The following is a 21,318-nucleotide window of genomic DNA, read 5'->3' on the forward strand; positions in this document are numbered from 1 at the left end:
GCCCAAACCATCCCTTTATTAAGGCTTGAAGTTTCTCAGATAGACAGACAAGAACCTGTTTGTTCTCACCAAAGAATTCCCAGCTCCCCTCCCAAACCAGCCCACCCTCCCCCTGATTTAATGCCACTTTGTTCCCTGGGAGAGATGGTTCCTCCACCATCCAGAGGCCACATGCTTACTTACTTCTGCCAAACTAGGCCACTGGGAATGCCAGCTTTTGTCCCTTTGGAGGAAGGGGCTGGTGGGAGAGGGAAAGAGGAAGGAAGGGCCTGTTAGAGGAGTCAGGCTGCTCTTGGCTTCTCAGTCAACCCAAAGGAAGACTTGCCCGGAACAGAGACCTATGGCAGAGGGGGAGTCTGGCCCAGGCATGCCCACAGCTGATAAAGGTTTGACTCACAGGGTGCCTGGCCCAGGGAGTGATGGGTGGGGGTGGGAGGGTGGCCCCAGCAGTTCACAAACTCCTGCCCTGGAAACATATGGCTTGGTTATCCTATTACCACTTCAGGTGGGGTGCAGAGGGATGGACCCTTGTTATACTCAGTTTGAGCAAAGCCCTTGGAGAGAGAAGGCTGGCTACAGAGCCCAACCCCACCTAGCAGACTGACCAAGAGTGCTCTGGCCCAGGCCACCCTGAGGGAACTCCACTTGTGCTCTTTCCCCCCAGCTCTCCTCAGATCCTCCCCTTACTCCACGGAGCACAGCCTTAGAGGTGGACTCTCAGCACATCCTGGCTGGCAACAGGCTTCTTGCAGCTCCCGCAAAGGATGGACAGTGCCCTCTGCCTCTCAGCTAAGCAGGAGCGGCATATCAGGTGGCCACAGGGAAGCTGATAAACAGGCTCAGTTTTGAAGTAAGGAGAAAACGTTCTGCTACAAGAGGTGCATCCGGGACCAAGGCTGCTCCAGGTCTGTTCTGGGAAATGGGGAGAAAAACAGAGGCCAGGATTAGTACACACATGCTCCATGCTGGGGGCCTGGGAAGCAGGGCCCAGAGCAGCAGTTTAAAGGAACATTTTTCTGCAACCCCTGCTGAGCATTTATGGCAGCTCACAGGTATCACACCCAAGGAAAAAGCCTCACTTATCTGGGTCTACAGAAAGGAGGCCCTAGAAGTCAGGTCCATCTGTCCCAGGCCTACAGACGAGTGCAGGCTTTCTACATGGAGCGCCTGGCACACCAGAAAGCAAGGATCAATAGTTCACAAAGTCATAGGATTCAATCAGGCAAAGGACCTTAGAAATCCTCATTCTATAGACTAGGAAAGGGAGGCTCAAAAAGGTTGGCGAACATGTTCCTAGATCCCACAGGTATTCAAGCAAATTCTGCTCACAAAGAATTCTTAGAATTATGGTGGGAGTAATCTGAGAATGTCTGTAATATACAAACAAAACACAGAAATAAAATTTTAGAAGTACAAAATAAACAGAATTTTTAAAACCCTGGCAGCTTCTGGTTCAGCTCCACATAAATGAATGGGCCTAGTGAGCATCAAGCAACTCTGAGGAGCAAAGCAGTAGCAAAGGGGATGAAATACCAAGTGGCAGCCACAGTGGTGGGAAACAGCAATGGGTGGGTGGGCCAGGAGAGAGGCCTGGGAGAGCTCCAGGCACAGGCAACTGGACTGTGACTTCAGGAAGCCATGGGGGCAATGGCCTAACCCTGCCTCCATCAGGGACTTTCTATGTGAGCTCAGCTTGTGCCAAGTCCTTTCTGCTTCTCAAGTTACCTCTCCTTCAAGCCAGACCAGCAATGATTCTTGAGTGTTTTTAGGGAACGTAGACAGTCCCATGAATTTTGCTTTGAGAATTTCAGGCCCTATGTTGAATAGCTGGAGGAATCATGGGGTACCCCAAACTAGAGGAAGGAATTGGGTTCAAATGGGCTCTAAGCTCCTCAAAAGAAAAGTGCTATCTGCCTACAAATCAAGAAATCAGAATCTTCTCTTACTCTATGTCTTCCTGGGGATCCTGAGAGCAGCAGGACCTTATAACATTTTCATGCCTTAGGCCAGTCATAGAAGATGTTAATGCTATCTATGGACTTGGTTAGATGACCTCTATCTTTGTGGCTTTGGGAAGCAGGAACTGTGAAGATGGGATTAACTCTCCCCTGCCCATTTTTAGACTTAATCACTGTAGCAGTATATCTTCTAAAAATGGGCAGGGGAGAGTTAATCATATGCTTGGATTTTCTTTTTAGTCATACCTTTCACTAAATCTCTTCAGGACCAGGGTCCTAAGATCTTTTCTTACATAGTGGCCCCAATTCCAGGATTTTCAGAAGCTCTAAATTGGCTTTGTAAGCTAAAAAAATTACCTTCTCCAGAGCCCCTAAGATTACTAACGTTTCTCCACTAACTACAGTCCTTATCACAGGAGAATAAGCCCCTCTACTGGTAAGAATGTGCTCCACGTTCCTGAGACCAAACCAGGGCAGATCTAAAGGAAGCTTATTAGATACATCTCGCCATGGGAAATATCTAGTGAAAAGAAGCTCTTAGTCAATGATATCCCAACTGGCAGAAGACAGTGTCCTATACCCACCAAGACTGCAGGTTGCTTTATAAGTTGATTCAACCCAAATATTAACATAGTAAAATCTAATTTGCTACAATTCGACTAATTTAAACTTTGAATATCCAAATTAGGGCTGTCCAGGCCCAAGTTTTTTTTAGAAGAGATGTAAAATATTAAACACTTTCAGACAAAGAACTGATAGATTCGGAGTGCAGAATGAAGCATGCATTTTCCTTTATCTTTCTTTTCTTTTAAAAAAAAAAACCTTTACTTTCTGTCTTAGAATTGATACTAAGTATCAGTTCCAAGACAGAAGTGTGGTAATAGCTAGGCAAATGAGGGTTAAGTAACTTGCCCAGGGTCACACGGTTAGAAAGTATCTGAGGCCACATTGGAACCCAAGACCTCCTACCTCCAAGCCTGACTCTCCATCCATTAAGTCATCTAGCTGTCCCCTTTGTTTCTTTTATTATTTTTTTTTCTGGATCATGGCTAATGTGGAAATGTGTTTTGTATAACTTCATATGTATAATGGGTATTCTATCTCTTGTCTTCTCAACTGGTAGGGGAGAGGAAAGAATTTAGAAATAAAAATAAAAAGTTTAATTTAAAAGTAAATAAATAAAACATTTACATCTATTTTTAAAAAGTCAAGTTTTCTTTGCAGGATAAAAACATAATCTCTAAGCAAATAGTGTCAACAAAATGCCAAAGGAATGTCCAACCTCTATAATCTTTGTGAGTGATCAGAGAGGCCCTTTAACACACAAATGACAGATGTAATCATTAACACATCTGTCTTAGACATTTGACCATAGCTAATATGTGGTCCCTTTGTAGGAAGAAATATATATTTTTTTAAACTGAGAAAGTAAGGTCATTCTCCTTGCAGACTCCCAGAACCTTGCTGCAAAGCCTACCTACCTTTAGCATTCCTTGCATTTCCCTATCTATATGAAAAAGTTGGTGTTCTGGAAATTGCCTTCAGGTAATATTCCTACTTTTAAGGCAGGGAATCATGAACTCTTATCACCTTAGAACTTTGAGAGACTAAATGAAGACCCTCTACTACATCCTCAACAAGAGGCCATGCAGGCTCTGCTTGAATAACTCCAATGAAAAGGAACTCATTACCTAACGAACTCATTCAAAGGCTAAGCCACTCCGCCTGGAAAGCTCTTTCTTACAGAGTACGAGGTACCTCCTTCCGGTTTTCCCTAACGCTTTTACTTTTGACTTCTCAGCCCAAGCAAAGCCAGTCCACTCTGTCTTCCCTATGTCAGTCATGTAGATGCTTGAAGCCCACAATTATATCCCCCTGATTTTCTCTCAGTCAGATTTACCTTCATTTCTAAATCTTCTCAAATGCCCCACAGTCTCCCCATAGACCTTGGGAACTTGGCATTGTGGGGAAGCCTTCTCTTCTACACATGGACAGCTAAGTCAGCACTGCGCTAACTATCTTCTACAAAGTCAGAATTCTCTGGGCCTATCAAGCTTTGTGACCTAATTTTTCATTTAAGCAAAGTGAAGCATGCAGGCTAAGAAATCTGTCCATGACCACTGGGCCAGCTAAGGACTGGGAAAGAGCCTGTGACTGAGGCTCCAAGGTTCAGACTACAGCCAGGTGGAGGTGTATACATGCAAGGAGCCCTACTAGACTGAGACCCACCAAAGTGGCCATAGAGGAAACCTACTATAGGTTCTCTGGTCCAAGCTCTTCTAGTCTCTCTCCTTGGACACTGAGCTTGCCCCCTAGACCTCATAGACCTTTCCTGTTAGCAGATATCTAAAACTCATGCAAAGAGGTCAAAGACTCAGGGAGACAGTCTGACAACTAGCAAACACAAGAAACATTTGCCAGAACCTAGCAGGCTTCTGTCAGAACATGGAGGCCAGGTTGTCAGACACTGCCAAAACCCTACGTACAGCCCCTAGCTCTAAAGAAAGGGTGACTCAGTCAGTCAAGAGACCTTTCTTTGAAGATCCTATCTGCTTTAAAGAGTCAAACTCTGCCGGTGAGGCACAGTGACAAGCATCCTCTCTGGCTTCCAGGCACAGCAGCAGAGCCTGGGCAGAGAAATCCTGGGTTAGGAGACGAGGGGTGTCAGGAGGGGCCTGGCAGGAAATGGGCAGGGCTTACAGTACCAGACCCACTGCTTGAACTCCAGGAGCTGCTGCTGGGGCTCCCTGCACTGAGGAGTTGAGGCTGAGCCTTCATCAGGCGGCCTGTAAAGGACGGCAAAGTGCTGAGGGCCGAAGTCAAGGCAACATCCAAGCTTTCTGACAATCTCTGCTCATGGGAGATGGCACCTGCTGAGAGAAACAGAGAGAGCTGTATCTAAGGAGAAATGGATGGTCAGCAAAAAGGGAAGCCATCAAAAAAAAAAAAAGTCTAGACATCATACTACAGGAAATTATTCAAGAAAACTGCCCTGATATTCTTGAATAAGAGAGTAAAATAGATTGAAAGAATCCAAGGATCACCTCCTGCATTAAATCCCCAAATGACAACTCCCAGGAATGTATAGCCAAGTTCAAGAGCTCCAAGGTCAAGGAGAAAATACTATAAGCAGCAAGAAACAAACAATTCAGATATCAAGGCACCCCAGTCAGGATCACACAGGACCTGGTAGCTTCCACACTGAAGGACCAGAAGGCTTGGGATATGATACTCCAGAGGGAAAGAGAAGTGGGTTTACAATCAAGAATCACCCAGGAAAACTGACTATATTCTTTCAGGGAACATATGGTCATTTAGTAAAATAGATTTCCAAGCATTCCTGAATAAAAGACCAGACTTAAACAAAAATTTGATGTCCAAATACAAAATTCAAAAGAAGCATAAAAAGGTAAATAAGAGAGAACAAAATTTAAGGGAGGTCAAATGGTTTATATTCCTATACAGGAAGATGATACCTTTAACTCTTAAAAATTGTTATCATTATCATAGTAGTTAGAAGTATACATAGAAGGTGTGGCAGTAAGCTGTTTAAGATGATATATCAAAAAAAAAAAATAAAGCTAGGGGTGAAAAAGAGGACAATACTAAGAGAAATGGGAAAAGAGAAGTAAAATGGGATAAATTATATCACATAAATCACCAAACATGAGGACAGGACTGAGGAAGACTGTAAATAAATGCAAGAAAACTAAGAATTACTTGAAGGCTATACTTTGGAGAAACATACCATTGGGACACCAGTGGAGCATGCATATGGACATGGACAAATATATCAGAACAGCAAAATTCAACCAGGGAGAGAGGGTCTACTTTTGTAGCCAGGATAGTTGGGCATATTCAAACCAGAAAAGCATTTTCTATATTCAATTCAATGCATATTTTCTAAGCACCTAGAGCATACCAGGCTTTGTCGTTGGTGCTGAAGAAATTCAATATTTAGCCTTGTATTCAAGGAGCTCTCAGTCTAGCCAAAGCACTGCACACCAGGAGTTATGATACAAAATGGATATATCAGAGAGGTACATGGTGTTCTGGAAGACTTGAAGAAGGAGAAATTTCATTTGCAGGGAGAGAAAGAGGGGCATAGGTAAAGCCTAATAGAAGATATTATTGGAGCTAGGTCATAAAGGATGGGAAGATAAAAGGGCATTCTAGACATGGAACACAGATAATATGACCAAATGCAAAGAGATAGAATAAAAGGTTAGGATAATGTGAAGGGCAATGAGCTGTCCATCAGGATCACAGAATGAGAATAAATAAGACTGGAAAGGTAGAAAATATAGAATAAAAATGTGAAAGATACTAAAGGCCAGGCTAAAGAAATTGAACTATCCTGTAGATAAGAGGAGCCACTGAATGTTTAAGGGAAAGGGATTAGACTTATTCTACAAAGAAGCAAATTTAGACTTTACAGAAAGAAAAACTTCTAAGTAGACCTAGATGTTTAATTGCTGCCTGGAGACAGTGAACTTCATCTCACTGAGGGAAACGGGACTGGATAAGCATCTGTTAAGGCTCCTTATACCTCAGATTCTACAAATTCTGAAAATACAAAATGCCACTTTTATATTGTGAGGGGAAAGGCAACTATAGGCTATAAGAAGAGATCCTTTTTCTCTGTTGGTAGCCAGCCTGCACTACTAACTGTTAAAGCAGCCCATCCATTAGTGCTAGGCATTTACATAACCAAGAGGTTCTTTAATGAAGCAATCTTCTCCCAAGAAGGGGTGGTCCTTCTCTTTGCCAAGGCAAACTCCTCTGCATGCACAAGTGATCTTTCTTTCCATCTTCTCCAGGAGATTGCTTCCTTCATTCTCTCTACTCTTCCATTCACCTTCACTCTATCTCCATCTCCCCACACACACACACACACACACACACAAAGTCCAGCTTCCAACCTCAACAATCAATTGCAACTGCAGTCTCCAAAGATCTAGTCAAACCTGACTGCCTACTCTCAGTCCTCATCTTTCTTAACATCTCTGCAGGCTCTCCCTACTTCTCTGCTCTTCTCATGATGCTGTTTTCATCTGGTTCTTCTACCTGTCTGCTCCATCTTGTTCTCTTTTGCTGGATCCTCTTCCAGGGCAGGCCCACTAACTGTGAGCATCCCTGAAGGTTCCATCGTGGGCTCTTTTCTCCCCTATGCTATTTCATTTGGTGACCTCATTTATTTAGCCCTAGTCTCTCTGCTGACCTCCAGGTGAGCATCTACAAACCCAGATTATCTGAAGCTTGGCATATCCCAACCTGCACTCTTTATCTTTTCCCCAAATTCTCCCCTCTTCCTAGATTCTCAATCATCCCTGAGGATGCCATTCTACTCCTGGTCATATCCTTATTGCCATCCTCACCTCTTCCCTTTCTCTCACTCTGCCTCATCTAATCAGAAGCCAAGTCTTGCCCATTCTGCCTTCCTCACAGGTCTCCTACGCCCTACTCCAAGTCTTCATCACCACCTCCTGGCCCAAGACACCACCTGCCTCAGGTTCTCTCTCACTGCAGTCCGTTCTCTCCTCAGCTGTCAAACATCTTCCTAAAGTACAGTTCTGGCGTGGCCACTCCCCACCCCATAAACCCCAGTGGTTCCTTATGATCTCCTGTATCAAACAGGAAAGCTTCTATTTGGATCAAATGAGTTATTAGCAGAGTGCCTGGCTTAATAAAGGCAGCTAAGCAATACCATACATAAAGCACTGGACCTAGAAAAACCTGAATTCAAATCTGACCTCACACACTAGCTGTGTGACCTTAGGTAAGTCATTTAACTTGTCTGCCTCAGGTTCTTCAACTGTAAGATGGGGATAATAATGGCACCTACCTCCCAAGGTTGTGATGAAGATTAAGTGAAAAAGTATCTGTGAAAGTATTTAACAATTACTTATTCCCTTTCCCCCTTTAAAAACTCTTCCTAATCTGCCTCTTTTCCACCTTTTCGGTCTTCCTTTCTCCATGACACCTTGTACTTACAATCCAGCCTCCTTGCTGTTCTTACTTAAGACTCAAGTCACCCAAAATTGAATGTAATGGACTTCTCTACTAGGAGCAATGCAATAACCCAGGACAATTCTGAGGGACTTATGAGAAAGAACACTATCCACATCCAGAGAAAGAACAGTGGGAGCAGAAACACAGAAGAAAAATATATGATTGATCACATGGTTTGATGAGTACATAATTGGGGATGTAGACTCTAAATGATCACTCTTTTGCAAATATTAATAATACGGAAATAGGTCTTGATCAATGATACATGTAAAACCCAGTTGAACTGCTCGTTGGCTATGGGAGGGAGAAGTCAGGAGGGGATAGAAAGAACATGAATCATGTTAACTATGGAAAAATATTCTAAATTAATCAAATAAATAACTTTTTTAAAAAAGACCCAAGCCACTCCATTTCCTGACTCCAGGCCTTTTCTCTGGCTGGCCCCATGTCTGGAACTCTTTCCTTCCTTATCTCCACTTCCTGGCTTTCTCTGGCTCCCTCCAAGTCTCACTTTCTGCAAGAAGCCTCTGAAACCACCTACCACTTGTCCAGTCTAGCTGTTTACATGCTGTCTCCCCCATTAGACTGTGAGCTCCTCCAGAATAGGGACTGTTTTTTTCTTGGTGTTCTTCCTTTGTGTGCCAGCTCTTAGCTCAATGCCTTGCATATAGCAGGCATTTAATAAATGCTTGGTGAGTTGATTATAACTGGGTGGCAAATGCCAGAGTCGGTAATACCACAAGGGTGAGGGCTGCTGACATTTTGCTGCAAAGGGACCAGTCCCTGAGCAGGTCCAGTACCAAAGTAGCCACCGAAAAGCAATGGTCCAGTCTAGGAAGCAGCAGCAGAGAGCTGTGGTGGTGTCTGGTCTCTGCATCCAGAAACCCGACAGGATGTCTGCCTCAGATCTCCTTATTTTAGTCCCCAACATCTCCTGCAGCTCTACTTCAGGCAGCCAAAGGAGGCTGTTCCTCCACTGTGTTCATCCAGCCAAGCTTCTCATCCGCCTTCTGCTTGCCTCCATGAGGCCAGCCTGGCTTTATAATAAACATAGCTACAACTCTAGTCCTGTGGATTTGTGGGCAATTTCTCCCAACAGGCTATAATTACAGTCTATGTGGCAAGGCCAAGGAAATCTTATTCAACAGGCTGGTCACTCTAAACATTCACTTTTCCAGATGATCTAGGATGGCACCAACTCACATCTGTTTAGTGGCTTATGGTTCATAGAACACTTTTTAACCCAAATAAGGTAGGAAGGACAGGTATTAGTTCCTTTATACAGCTGAGGAAACTGAAGTTCCTTGGAGAAGTTGTTAGAAGGCAGCCACTGAATTATGCAGAGAATCAGCCTCTACACAGTAATCTAAAGTCTGTTATTTATCTCTTGTATTCCAATACAAGGCAAATCACTTAAATTCTTTGGGTCCATTTCTTTACCTGGGAAAGAAAGTTAGACTAGATGACCTTTAAGGTCCACTCCCTATACCTAGAATGCCCCCTTCCCACATCACTGCTAGCCAAAATCTCATTCTCCTAAGAGTTACAGAAATGTATCTTCCTCCCTTCTTTGAAAAGATGGGATTCTGTGGGTGGGGAATACTACATGTCACTCATGCCTAATAATACTGAATGGCTTTGTTGAACTACTTTTTGGCTTTCTTTTTTATTCTCCACTACAAGAGATTGTTCTGTGGGTAGATAAGGCTGGGAGGATAGATTAAAAAATTTAAAAAAAATTTTTTAAGTATTAACAAAAGAATTTGTGTTTCTGTGTGTGCATTAAAGGAAAATAAATAAATGATCTCCTCCTGTCAAGGCCCCCACAAAGGTGCCACTTTATCCATCAAACCACCTTCTCAGATGAAAAATATTCTTTTTTTATGGCACAATCTGCTTTTTATATATCTATATATCTTATTTTTTCCCTTGAGTAGACTATGGGCTCCTTGATGTTCAAGGACAGATTTTATTTTTCTGTATTTTATTCTGTATTTACTGTATTTCCTCTCATTGTCTTATAAATAAGAAATACTTAATATTTCTTGAATTAAAAAGAATTTTTCTCCAGGCCCCAAAAGTTCTAGAAAAATGACTAACCTTTGGGACACAGTATCCAAATCAGAGAGGAATTTATTAACCCCTAACTAGACCTTTAAAGTACAAGACAAGGTGTAAATGGAAAAATAACAGGGAGAATATCCTGAATATCACTGAGTAGAGCCAAAACTCAGGTTTTGGGTGCCGGCAGCAGCCCAGATAGGCGCTCAGAGAATTAACCCAGCAACATACAATGCTGCATAAATGGATGCAAGCCCAGACACTCCATGGCAACCAAGCCTTGTGGCAGAAGCCACCCCTATTTAAAGATCAGGGAAACTACCTGATGAGCAATCCATATGTGTCAGGCCTGGCTCCACATCGAGTTTCATTTTCTTAGTGTTGTGCTCCGAGGTAGAAGATGTGACTGGTGAGTCTGTGGTAGAAAAACAGGAAGGCTCAACAGGAGGGCTGTCATTTGGCGACTGCTCCATGAAATCCCCCTTTCTCTTGCGAGAAGTCACGGCAATGGAAGAGGGAACTGCCACCCCAGGAATCTGGGCTCTTCCAAGAAGGTTGCAGCCAGGAGCAGTGTGCTGTAACAGGAAATAGTCTATCCTGGCCTTCAGAGAAGCATGGGGCAGTGGCTGGGAGTGTTGGCTGAAGGCCACCCCTGTAAAGGGGTCACTGGGGACTCGGCCCCAAGCCGCTTCACTCCGGTTACATTTCTCCAAGGTGCTCTGGTCAATGACCTTGCCAGAGGGAAGCAGCATGGGGAAGGGCATGATCTCCAGAGTGATTGGATCCAGGAATTCCTCAGGCACATCCTGGATCACATCTGCCAGTTCCTGAAGCCCTGGTGGCTGCTGGCTCTGGGCATGGCCACAGGGCTCACAGTCACTCTCCATTGGCAATGCCGGGGTAGGGACAGAGGCCGTAGGATTAAAGCCTCGAGGAAGGCTCTGAGAGGCTACCAGCATGATGCTCTCTATGACCTCCTGGGGGCAGGTTTTGGCTGGTTGGCCCCACACTTCCACCTTCTTAATGCAAGTGACCCCACTGCCAGCGACATGGGTGATACAGATCTTTAAGTGGGATACATGACTAAGAGAGGAGGGGCCTTTACTCCAGAGCTCCTGAGTTACAGTTCCAGGAGAGGAGAGGGTAGCTTCCAACTGATGGAAAGGTGGCCTGGCCTTGAAGCCCCTGTGGCTGAACGTCACTCGACTCTGGTTTTTTAATAAGACTCTCCCTACCAAGGTGAAAGCCTCTTTGTCAGTGGTGGCCTGCTCCAAGAGTGAGGGCTGAAACTCCAGGCTGTTCCAAGAGGCTTTACCTGATGAGGCAGACGTGTACATTTCCAGGCCAGTGATATTTTGGACTCCCCCTGCTGTGAGGTCCACATTAATCTTGCCGATTTCCACATTAAAGGGAAAGGACACAGTCACGTGGACTGGTGGTTTAATGAAATACTCAGTGCGGAAGCCACGGCTTCTCTTCACGAGGTCTTCAGAGATGAGATTTTCTACTTCATAGCCATCTGCTGAGATCTGGATTTAACAACAAACAGGAAACATGCTGGTTTGAGCTGACCCAAGGCAGACAGGCTAGATTTTAAGAAATTACCATTTTAAAGAAAAACTGTTTTAAGAAAACCTATGTGGTTGTTGCTTAGAATTAATTCACAAGTCACGAAGCTTGGGTTCCCCCTTACTCAGGCAGGTAAGTCTGCAAAGGCAGAATTGCCATAAATAAGCAAGAGCATCTGTCTGGATTTAATAACATTTCTGAGCCTTAGCTCAGATAGGTACAAACTCTCATAGTTCAAAGGGTACAAACTTCCAAATTATAAATAAATGTCACTGAAAGGTTACCCACAGGAGTTACCCCTTGTACAACTTCAAGGTACATAGCTTTGGGAAAACTGTCCTTCCTTGAACTTTCCCACATTTGTATTTGGGTCTTACCAACAATGACAATTCTCTTAGAAAGGCATCCTAGACACAGAATGAGAGAGGTGTGTCTACTAAGTGTCCATACTTGCCATCCTCAGTGTTCCTCTTCTGAATCCCTGACTGGGATTCACAATGAGCCACACTCGGGAGCCCAGACAGAGCTTAATTCTTAACCAGACAGAGCTTAATTCTTAATCGTAGGTGGGACTATGTGATCTACCAAGTACTTTACAAAGGTCTCATTTGAGCTTTATTGGAATGGAGTGTGGAGTTGAAAAGGAAATGGAATTTTTGTTTGACAGGCACTTCTTGCTGGTTAAGCCAAAGTCAGGACTAATAAAGGAGTCTCCAGACTAAGCATGATTAGCAGAATTTCTACCTTAGTTATGCCTTTGAACCACATTTTAACTTACCATTTAAGAAGAGAAAATATGGAGGAATCTGATTAGGACTCCACAATAAAATCAGTCCCATCTATCTTACAAATCAGTTTACTTTGACCAGTTCAACACAATTAGAGGATTGTTCTTTTAGACAAAGATCGTTTAATTGGTTTTGGAGGAAATGGGGGAGTGGAAGTCAAGAAATATAAACTAGAAAAATTTACAATATATTTAAACTTGAACAGTGGATCTGCTCACTTGCCATAAGTTGGAAAGAACAATCATTTAACTATTTTTTTACCTTGTTGCAGTGAATTCTTGGTCTGAACTGTGGTAGGCAAAGGTTTATTACCATCTTTGCAGATGAAAGGGCAGCATCCAAGCATCAGAAGTAGCCTTGAAGGAAAAACAAAACCTGGGATTACTGAGGTGGTGTAACTTGATAATTAACTTTCTGAGTTTAACTTAACAGTTCATATGAAATCTCCAAGAACAGATCAACACAACCAAAACAGTCTCTTAATGCTTAAAGCCTCGGCTTCTTATAAATTACCACAAAGGAACTTTCCTAAGCTAGGCAGGCAACAGAGCATTGCAATTTTTTTTCCTCTCCCAAAGACTCTGTAATTTTCTCTAATTCTTTTCCCGACTCCCCTTCCACTTTCTTAACAACATTTTTTTATTTTTTTATTATTTTTATTTTATTTTTAAACCCTTAACTTCTGTGTATTGGTTCATAGGTGGAAGAGAGGTAAGGGTGGGCAATGGGGGTCAAGTGACTTGCCCAGGGTCACACAGCTTGGAAGTGTCTGAGGCCGGATTTGAACCTAGGACCTCCCATCTCTAGGCCTGACTCTCAATCCACTGAGCTACCCAGCTGCCCCCTCTTAACAACATTTTAATAGACTGATGGGACAACTAGGTAGTACAGTGAACAGAGCGCTAGGCCTAGAGTTGGGAGGATCTGGGTTCAAATCTGTCTTCAGACACTTCCTAGCTGTATATCCCTGGACAAGTCACTTAACCCCCAATTGCTTAGCCCTTATAGTATTGATTCTAAGACAGCAGGTAAGGGTTTTAAAAACAATACATTAAGACTGATATTGTACAGGCAAGGTAGGAAATTTCAAATATTCCCATTTTAAAACTCTTTGCAGTTGAGAAATGGATAAAGAAATCATGGTACATGAAAGTACTGGAATAACTCCACATCCTAAAAAAAAGTTACAAATGATTCAGAGAAACATGAAAGGATTTTATGATTGATACATAGTGAAGTAAGAAAAATCAGAACTACACTAATGTTGATGGAAAGAATAATAATGAACAAGCATGGTCCCAGAGGAGAAGTACACAATTCTTCCTTTACTATAGAATTTGAGGACTATGGGTATGAAATATTGCAGATACTGTCAGATGTAATCAACAAATAGAGTGGTTTTGCTAAACTTTTATTTTTCCCTTTCAAGATAGGCTTATTGGGAAGGGAGAGGTTCATTCAAATATATCCATTCAGAAATGGATATATTTTTTAAAAAGGCATGGAAAAAAATCTCTAAGGCAGTGATAGTGAACCTATGGCACACAGCTCCCCTGCCCACTTGACCCCTTTCATTACCAGAAAGGCAGAGAGATTCAGGCAGAGCTGCTCTCCTCCCTTCTCCCTCATGCCTGATAACATTTTTTCATTACGCCCTCTGCCCAGCAGCCCAAAGGGAGCACTTCCTCCCACCCCTGTGTGGGGTAAGTGGGGGTGGGGGAAAGACAGGGCATGCCCAACACTTGAAGGGGAGAAGCACAGGGGTAGGGGGAGTGCATGACACTGTCTCTAAAAGGTTCCCTATCATTGCTCTAAGGGCTACCTAATTCCTTCACTGATCAGTCTGTAAGCATCAATCTTCAAAGAAACCTCCAAGTCAGACCAGTGGTCTATTCTACAAAGAAGCAAAAGTAGAGTGTGGATAGAGGGAAAGAGAGAGGAACTATTTCTTTTCACACTTCTCTCTCTTCTGGACAGAATACAGGAATTCCCTAAGAGTTGTTATATCCCAGTTCTAGATAAAAGACAAGCCAAAAGGATGACTCCCCTCCTCCCCCTATGGGCCTTTTTTTCTCTTTTCTTTTGTCCTTTTATTTTTCTCACAAGCAAGTTCTAAGAAATAGTACTGAAAGGGCAGCTAAATGGCTCAGTGGATTGAAAGCCAGGCCAAGAGACAAGAGGTCTTTGATTCTAAGACAGAAGGCAAGGGTTTAAAAAAAAGAAGAAATTGCACTGAATTAAGCTTAGTAAATATTTTTGGCAGAAATGGTGTTTGCATAGGGAATCATCGGATTTACCTGTGGCTTGGAAGGAGGAAGAAAAGAATCCACCAACTCAGCAATTGATTTTAGGAAAATGCTTCTTTCATACTGACTCAGCTGAAGTCTGGTCAAAAAGTACAATGGACTGATCCATTCAATTCATTCCAATTTAATAAACATTTTTAAAGTCCCAACTTTGCTATGCTAGATACTGGTTATGCAAAAGTAAAATGAAAAACAGTCCAGTCTTCAAAGAACTTACATTGTTGGGAGAATTGAACATCTACATATACAGTGCAAGTGGAGTACAAGATAACTTGAGAAAGAAGAGAGCATTAACAAGTAGGGAAACAACATCTTTAAGAGGTGACCCCTGAGTGGAGTCCAAAGCTATGGATTCTAAGAGGAGGGAGCCCATTCCATACATGTGAGACAGCATGTGCAAAGGGAAAGAGGTGGGAGATAGATGCCAAATCTGAGAAATAGCAAGTCAATTAGCTTGGCTGGAGCTACAGAGGGAGGATCTGGAAGGAAGGGATGTGAAATGAGTCTGAAAGCAGATTATGAAGGGTAGAGAAGTGGCAACAGGGAATCGCCAAGATTCTCTAATAGGACAGTGAAAGGTCAGACGTGCTTTAGGAAGATGATTTGTGTAGCTCTGTGAAGTGTGAATTGCAGAGAGACTAGGAGGGGGCCAATGAGGAGGCATTACTAAGCTAAGGTAGCATCAGTGTGAATTCTGCACAGGAGGTAGATGGAGAGGCTTCTGCATTTTAGAAATACATTCAGAAAACAAAGCCAGAAACTCATATAATAATAGGGGGATAACAGATAAAAAGACTCAGCTGCAGAGCAGGCACACTTAGGACAGTGATAAGGCAAATAGCAATTGCCTCTTTTGTGTCATTTCTAGGGATAAAACCACATGTGTTTCCAATGTTGAACCATCTTACAGTGCCTAAGACTAGTGGGAAACCCACCACCACCACCACCAGGAGTCTTCAGCAGCTGATAAGGAGGAAGTGTTAATTGTTAGGTCAGGTCCCCAAGGGATGACTGGGAGAGTTAAACTGGAAATCCAGATGCTGGTGGAGGAGTAGGAAGGCCAGCTCCCCAACAGTGTAGAAGGATGTTCTAAGCTGCCTCCTCTTCATGCTGCACAGCCCAAAGCAACAACTATTTGTCACCTGAATGGCCAACTTTGACACACCTGCCTTTGGACCTGAACACAGACCACTTCTGGACCCCCTATCCTGGGCATTTGCTCTACTGAAACAAAAAATTCTTCCCAATTTGGATCCAATTTCCCTCTCCATCTTTTTTCCCCTTCACTGTAATACACACCATTCCATTCAGGCATCCCTTGAACACATCATACTCAGTCTCACATCTGAAATTTTGCTCATGTCAAATCTGGAATGTTCTACCTACTGCTTCTCATCCCCTATCTCAGACCTATTTACCCCTCAAGGGCCAGCTCATACACCACCTTAATTAACTGAATGCATATTTGTGCCCACTATCCTATTCCACACACTGTTAGGCCCTAGAAATGGAAAGACAAAAATGTAAAAATGTCTGTTGTCAAAGAGTTAATATTCTATGGTGGGGAGACATACATGTGGAAGCATGCAAAATAAATACAAGGAATTGTTGGAGGTATGGGGGAACAGGGTGGGAGGACGTTGCTCCTCTAGAACCAAGATGTATAAACTTCTGAGGCCTGAAAGATATCTGGGTAGTTCTGATCTATGATTGTTGAAAGGAAGCAAATCATAAATCTTTCCCCTTTATTTCTCAGCTCCCTGAACTCCTTGCATCTCTGTAGAATTAATAACCAAACAGGGCATTAAAAGTGTACAAACACACTTCTTTTTGACACAACATCTTTTCCTCTCTACAGAGGCCCTAAGTTCTAAAATCTAGCTTCAAGTCTGCCAGCAATTCAAAGAAAAGGAATGTAGATAGCAAACTTGGCTCAAGCATGTTAAGTAAGAAGAAAGAAAAAAATATTCCCTTTCAAATAAGAGAAAAGCATTTAACCTCCAAGGAGGGGTGGGGGGTGAGCAATGGAAGCGTTAGCACATCATTTAGGTAAGTCAGCACTTTAGCTTTGAAAGAGCACAACTATTCTGGGCCCTTCCAAATGGTATTACTTATCCATCTTGGGAGAAAACTGGCCTTTTGTGAGCATTTTCATGGCAGCAAGTATAAGCAGAACTTATTCTAATTACCCAGTGGCTCCACCACAGAAAAGAGGGATCCTTAGGGGGATTGGCTGTCTTGGTTCCTAGGACTGAAATCAATGAAAACCCATTCCAAGGAAAAGTCCTTAGATGAAAAAGGACCTGTTTGCCTCAAACTTTTGGCTTTTGTCCTTCAAACCAATGACTAGTCTTTTACTTAATGACTTCCTGGAGTGATGAGGGATGAATAACTTAATTAGTGATTAGCTACATCAAATCTAAAGGCAAACTAATCAGAAACAAAAGGATTCTTCTCATTATCATTACAGAGACTTGGTGGAATGGAACAGGTGACTGGAATATGACCCTGGGAAAATATGCTTCATCCAAAATTAAAAGAAAGAATGGTGTTGTGTGGAGGGGAAACTTCAATTATCTAGTTACTGGGGATCATTCTTTGCCAAAAGCAGAAAAACTGAACAATTCCTGAGTAGTCCATTTCCTAATTTTTCCTTTAAAAGATGAAAAAAGCAACAAGGAAAACTAGCTATTAAAGTAGAATCTGACATAGACCAAATTCTGAGAAGATATTTCAAAGCATGCAGAGAAAGAATAGTTAGGATTGAAACACTAGTAATGGGATAAATGCAAATTAAACCAAGCCTAAGAGGCTAATCTAGGCCATGTAAAAACAAAATACATGAATAAAAATCAATAAAAGAAAAGTTATTAGGTAATCTGACGTTAGGAAAAAAGGAATTCAGATCTAGCATCAGACACTTCTAGCTACTTGACCTTGAGCAAGTCACTTAATCCCAATTGCCTAGTCCTTGCCACTCTTATGCTTTGGAACAGATAATTAGTATGGACCTTAAGACAGAGAGTAAGGATTTCTAAAAAAAGAAAAAGAAAAACCAAATTATCAGTATCAAACTAAAAATGGAGAAATCACAAATAAATAAAAAGAAAGGAAAATTATCAAACACTATTTTACCCAATTATTTGCTCCACAAATTACGATGTAATCAAATGGATAACTATCTATCAAAATATAAAAACTTAGATTAGCAGAATAAGGAAGAACTTAAATGACCAAATTACAGAAAAAGCAAATGAATAAGCCAAAATTGAACTTGCAATGAAGAAAAAAATCTACCTCGGATCAAATAGATTTACATGTGAATTTTATCAAATACTCAAAGAATAACGAAGTCCAACATTATATAAATTATTCATAAAAATTAGGAAAAATAATCCCACCAAATTCCTTCTAGATATAAATATTTTCTGGGTACTGAAATCAAGGAAAGGCAATACCAAGAAAGAAACCTATATATCAATAACCATAATTTAGAGAGGTTTTTAACTTTTTTGTGCCATGGACACTTTTGACAGTTTGGTAAAACCTATAAACTCCTTATTAAAATAAGTGTGGCCTATAGTTATAATTAAAGGAAATGCCAATTTTCAGTTAGGAGTGTGAAAATAAAAATGATACACATTTTTTCCCATCTAAATGCTTTGATTCCAGGATAAATGAATATCAATACCAAAAAAAAAATATTTCTAAATCTTTACCTTCTGTCTTAAAATCAATACTGTGTATTGGTTCTAAGGCAGCAAAGCATCTGCAGCAGACATCCTAGCAAACACAGCCAGGAAGTATCTAAGGCCACATTTGAACCCAGGACCTCTTGTCTCTGGGCCTGGCTCTCAATCCATTGAGCCACCCAGCTGACCTCCAATGCAAAAATGTTTAATAAAATAATTAGCAAAAAAGCTACAGCAGGGGCAGTTGGGTGGCTCAAGAGATAAAGAACCAGGTCAGGAGTTGGGAGGATCTCGGGCAGACAATTCCTAGCTATGTGACCCCCCATGGGCAAGTCATTTAACCCCAATTGGCTCTTGCAACTCTTCTACCTTGAAACAGATACTCAGTATTGATTCTAAGACAGAATCTGATAAGAGTTTAAAAAAAGCTATAGCAAAATACCAAAACAACTGCACATTATGAACAAGTAGACTTTATAACAGGAACACAAGCCTGACTAGGTATTAGAAAACTAAAAACATGATAAACCAAATTAATAACAACAATCAAAATCATGATTATATGGAGATGCAGAAAATGCTTCTGACAAAATATAACAATATTAGGCATTGGCTAAAAAAATATAAAAATTGGAATGGATTAGAAACACAACATACTAAAGCAAATAACATAATAATGTGGTGTTTGATAAACCCAAAGAACACAAATATTAGGTTAAGGACTCTACATGCAACAAAAACTGCTGGGAAAACTAGAATGCAATCTGGTAGGAATTAAGCAACACTAAGATTTCAAACTACTTATCTCAATAAGCTTCAAATGGATATACAACCTATATATAAAAGGTCATAACATAGACAAATTAGAAAAGGAAGAAAATATATTTTGCAACTATGGGTAGAGAAAGATTTTTTCCCAAACAAGAAATGGGGGGGGGGGTGTCACAGAACATAAAATAGACAATTTAGATTACTTAAAACATAAAATGTTTCATACAAACAAAATAAACATAGTTAAAATTAAAAGTGAAACAGTTAATTGTGAAAACCTTCAGAGCAAGTTTCTTTGGTAAAAGTGAAATATCCAAAATAAGAAAAAGAACTGATTCAAACATAAGAATGGCAACCATTACTCCAATAGATAAATGGTCAAAGAATATAGGCAAGTAGTTGTCAAAGGAAGTAATGAAATGAACAGAGAAATGAAAGTGACAATAACTCTGAAATTTTACCTCAAAGCTATTAGAATGTCAAAGATGACAAAAATGAAAAATGCCTGTCGATGGAGAGGCTTGAAGAGGTCAGGAGAACTGTTGGTAGAGTTGTGAATTGGTCCAACTATCTTAAAAAGCAATTTGGAGGGGCAGCTGGGTAGCTCAGTGGATTGAGAGCCAAGCCTAGAGACGGGAGGTCCTAGGTTCAAATCCGGCCTCAGACACTTCCCAGCTGTGTGACCCTGGGCAAGTCACTTGACCCCCATTGCCTACCCTTACCACTCTTCCACCTATAAGTCAATACACAGAAGTTAAGGGTTTAAAATAAAATTAAAAAAAAAAAAAAAGCAATTTGGAACTATGTCCCCCAAAATCACCAATCTATGCATATCCTCTGATCCACTGAAATCACCCAAAATGATCAAAGAAAGAAAAAGATTCAAAAGTATCAAACTATTAGTAGCAGTCCCTTTAGTTCTTGCAAAGAACTAGAAACAAAAGAGGTACCCACCAAATGGGGAATGGCTGGACAAATTATGGGATAGAAAATTAATGGAGTATTAATTTGCCATGAGAAATGATGGAACTGGGGTTGTTAGGTGGCTCAATGGATTAAGAGCCAGAGCTAGAGATAGGAGGTTCTGGGTTCAAATTTGACCTCAAACACTTTCTACTTGTGTAATCCTGGGCAAATCCATTTTAAAAAATTATTTGTTACAAAGATTATGATTTTCTTCCTTTTTAAAAAAATTGTATTGATGGCTCTCCATTGCCAATAAGATAAGGTCCAGACTGCTTAGTTTATCATTTAAGGCCCTTAACAATTTGGCTTCTATATTACCTTTCTAGTCTTATTTTCCTTCCTCTCCATTTCAGAAAAAGTGGGCTCCTGGTTCTCTCAAAACATCCTCTCCCTCCCACCTGAAATGAACAATCTCTCTCTCTCTCTCTCTCTCTCTCTCTCTGAATCAGTCTTCCTTCAAGATTCAGGTGCTATGTGCTCTTGAAAACATTCTCTGAGAGCTGAGTTGGGGCTCTTTTAATCTTTCTTGTACTATCCCTGTGCACCTATTATTTCACTCCAGCAGAAAACAAGCTTCTTGAGTACAGGAATTTAATTTTTGCTTTCTTAATCAATATATATTGAAGTAAATTTACCCTGAAGGTAGCTAGAGCAAATACTAGTTATACTGCTGTATAGAGGAAAAGATCGAAATTCAGTTTCAGAGATTTGTCCATGGTCTTTCAGTTCATATCAACAACCAGGACATGAATCCAGATCTCCAAACTTGAATTAAGTACTTTTTCCACTATTTCATGCTGCTTATAACAAGGTGACTTATTTTTACAAAAAAAAAAAAAAAAAAAAAAAAAAAAAAAAAAAAAAGGTTTGGAGAAATATATATTAGTATATTAAGAAGATCTTTCTTTATTATAATAAATGCTGTATTTGGGGAATTCGACCATGATGTTTTAGGGCAGGATTTGAAGTCTATATTTTAAAGTACTATAGTATGGAGCACAGTTGAAAACAGTGTTTGAGATGTAGATAAATACTTCAATCAATGAATGAATGCTAGAGATATGTCTGTATCTAGAAATGACTTCTCAAAACTCTACTGCCCTTCTGCACCATCTCTGCATCTTCCCTGTGAAGTAACTCAAGGAGGAAAAAGATGAGATCGAAAATGAATGTTAGAACCTATCAAATCCAACAT

General features: G+C 41.2%; 1 protein-coding gene across 3 annotated transcripts in view; it reads right to left on the reverse strand.

Annotated features, from left to right (window-relative positions):
• Positions 1-21,318, reverse strand: part of UBOX5 (U-box domain containing 5) — a 46,544-nt gene continuing 25,226 nt past the window's right edge. The window contains exons 2-5 of one of the 3 annotated variants that reach the window (XM_044680331.1): positions 12,650-12,744; positions 10,354-11,560; positions 4,664-4,828; positions 1-912 (exon numbers count right to left, since the gene is read on the reverse strand). In XM_044680331.1, coding sequence (XP_044536266.1) covers positions 704-912; positions 4,664-4,828; positions 10,354-11,560; positions 12,650-12,703 — 1,635 coding nt within the window. In that variant the 5' untranslated portion in view covers positions 12,704-12,744 and the 3' untranslated portion in view covers positions 1-703. The remainder of the gene's footprint in view (positions 913-4,663; positions 4,829-10,353; positions 11,561-12,649; positions 12,745-21,318) is intronic. The other 2 variants (XM_044680333.1, XM_044680332.1) reach the window with 2 other exon arrangements.

This window comes from Gracilinanus agilis, chromosome 6 (assembly GCF_016433145.1).
Source record: "Gracilinanus agilis isolate LMUSP501 chromosome 6, AgileGrace, whole genome shotgun sequence".
Lineage (NCBI taxonomy): Eukaryota > Metazoa > Chordata > Mammalia > Didelphimorphia > Didelphidae > Gracilinanus > Gracilinanus agilis.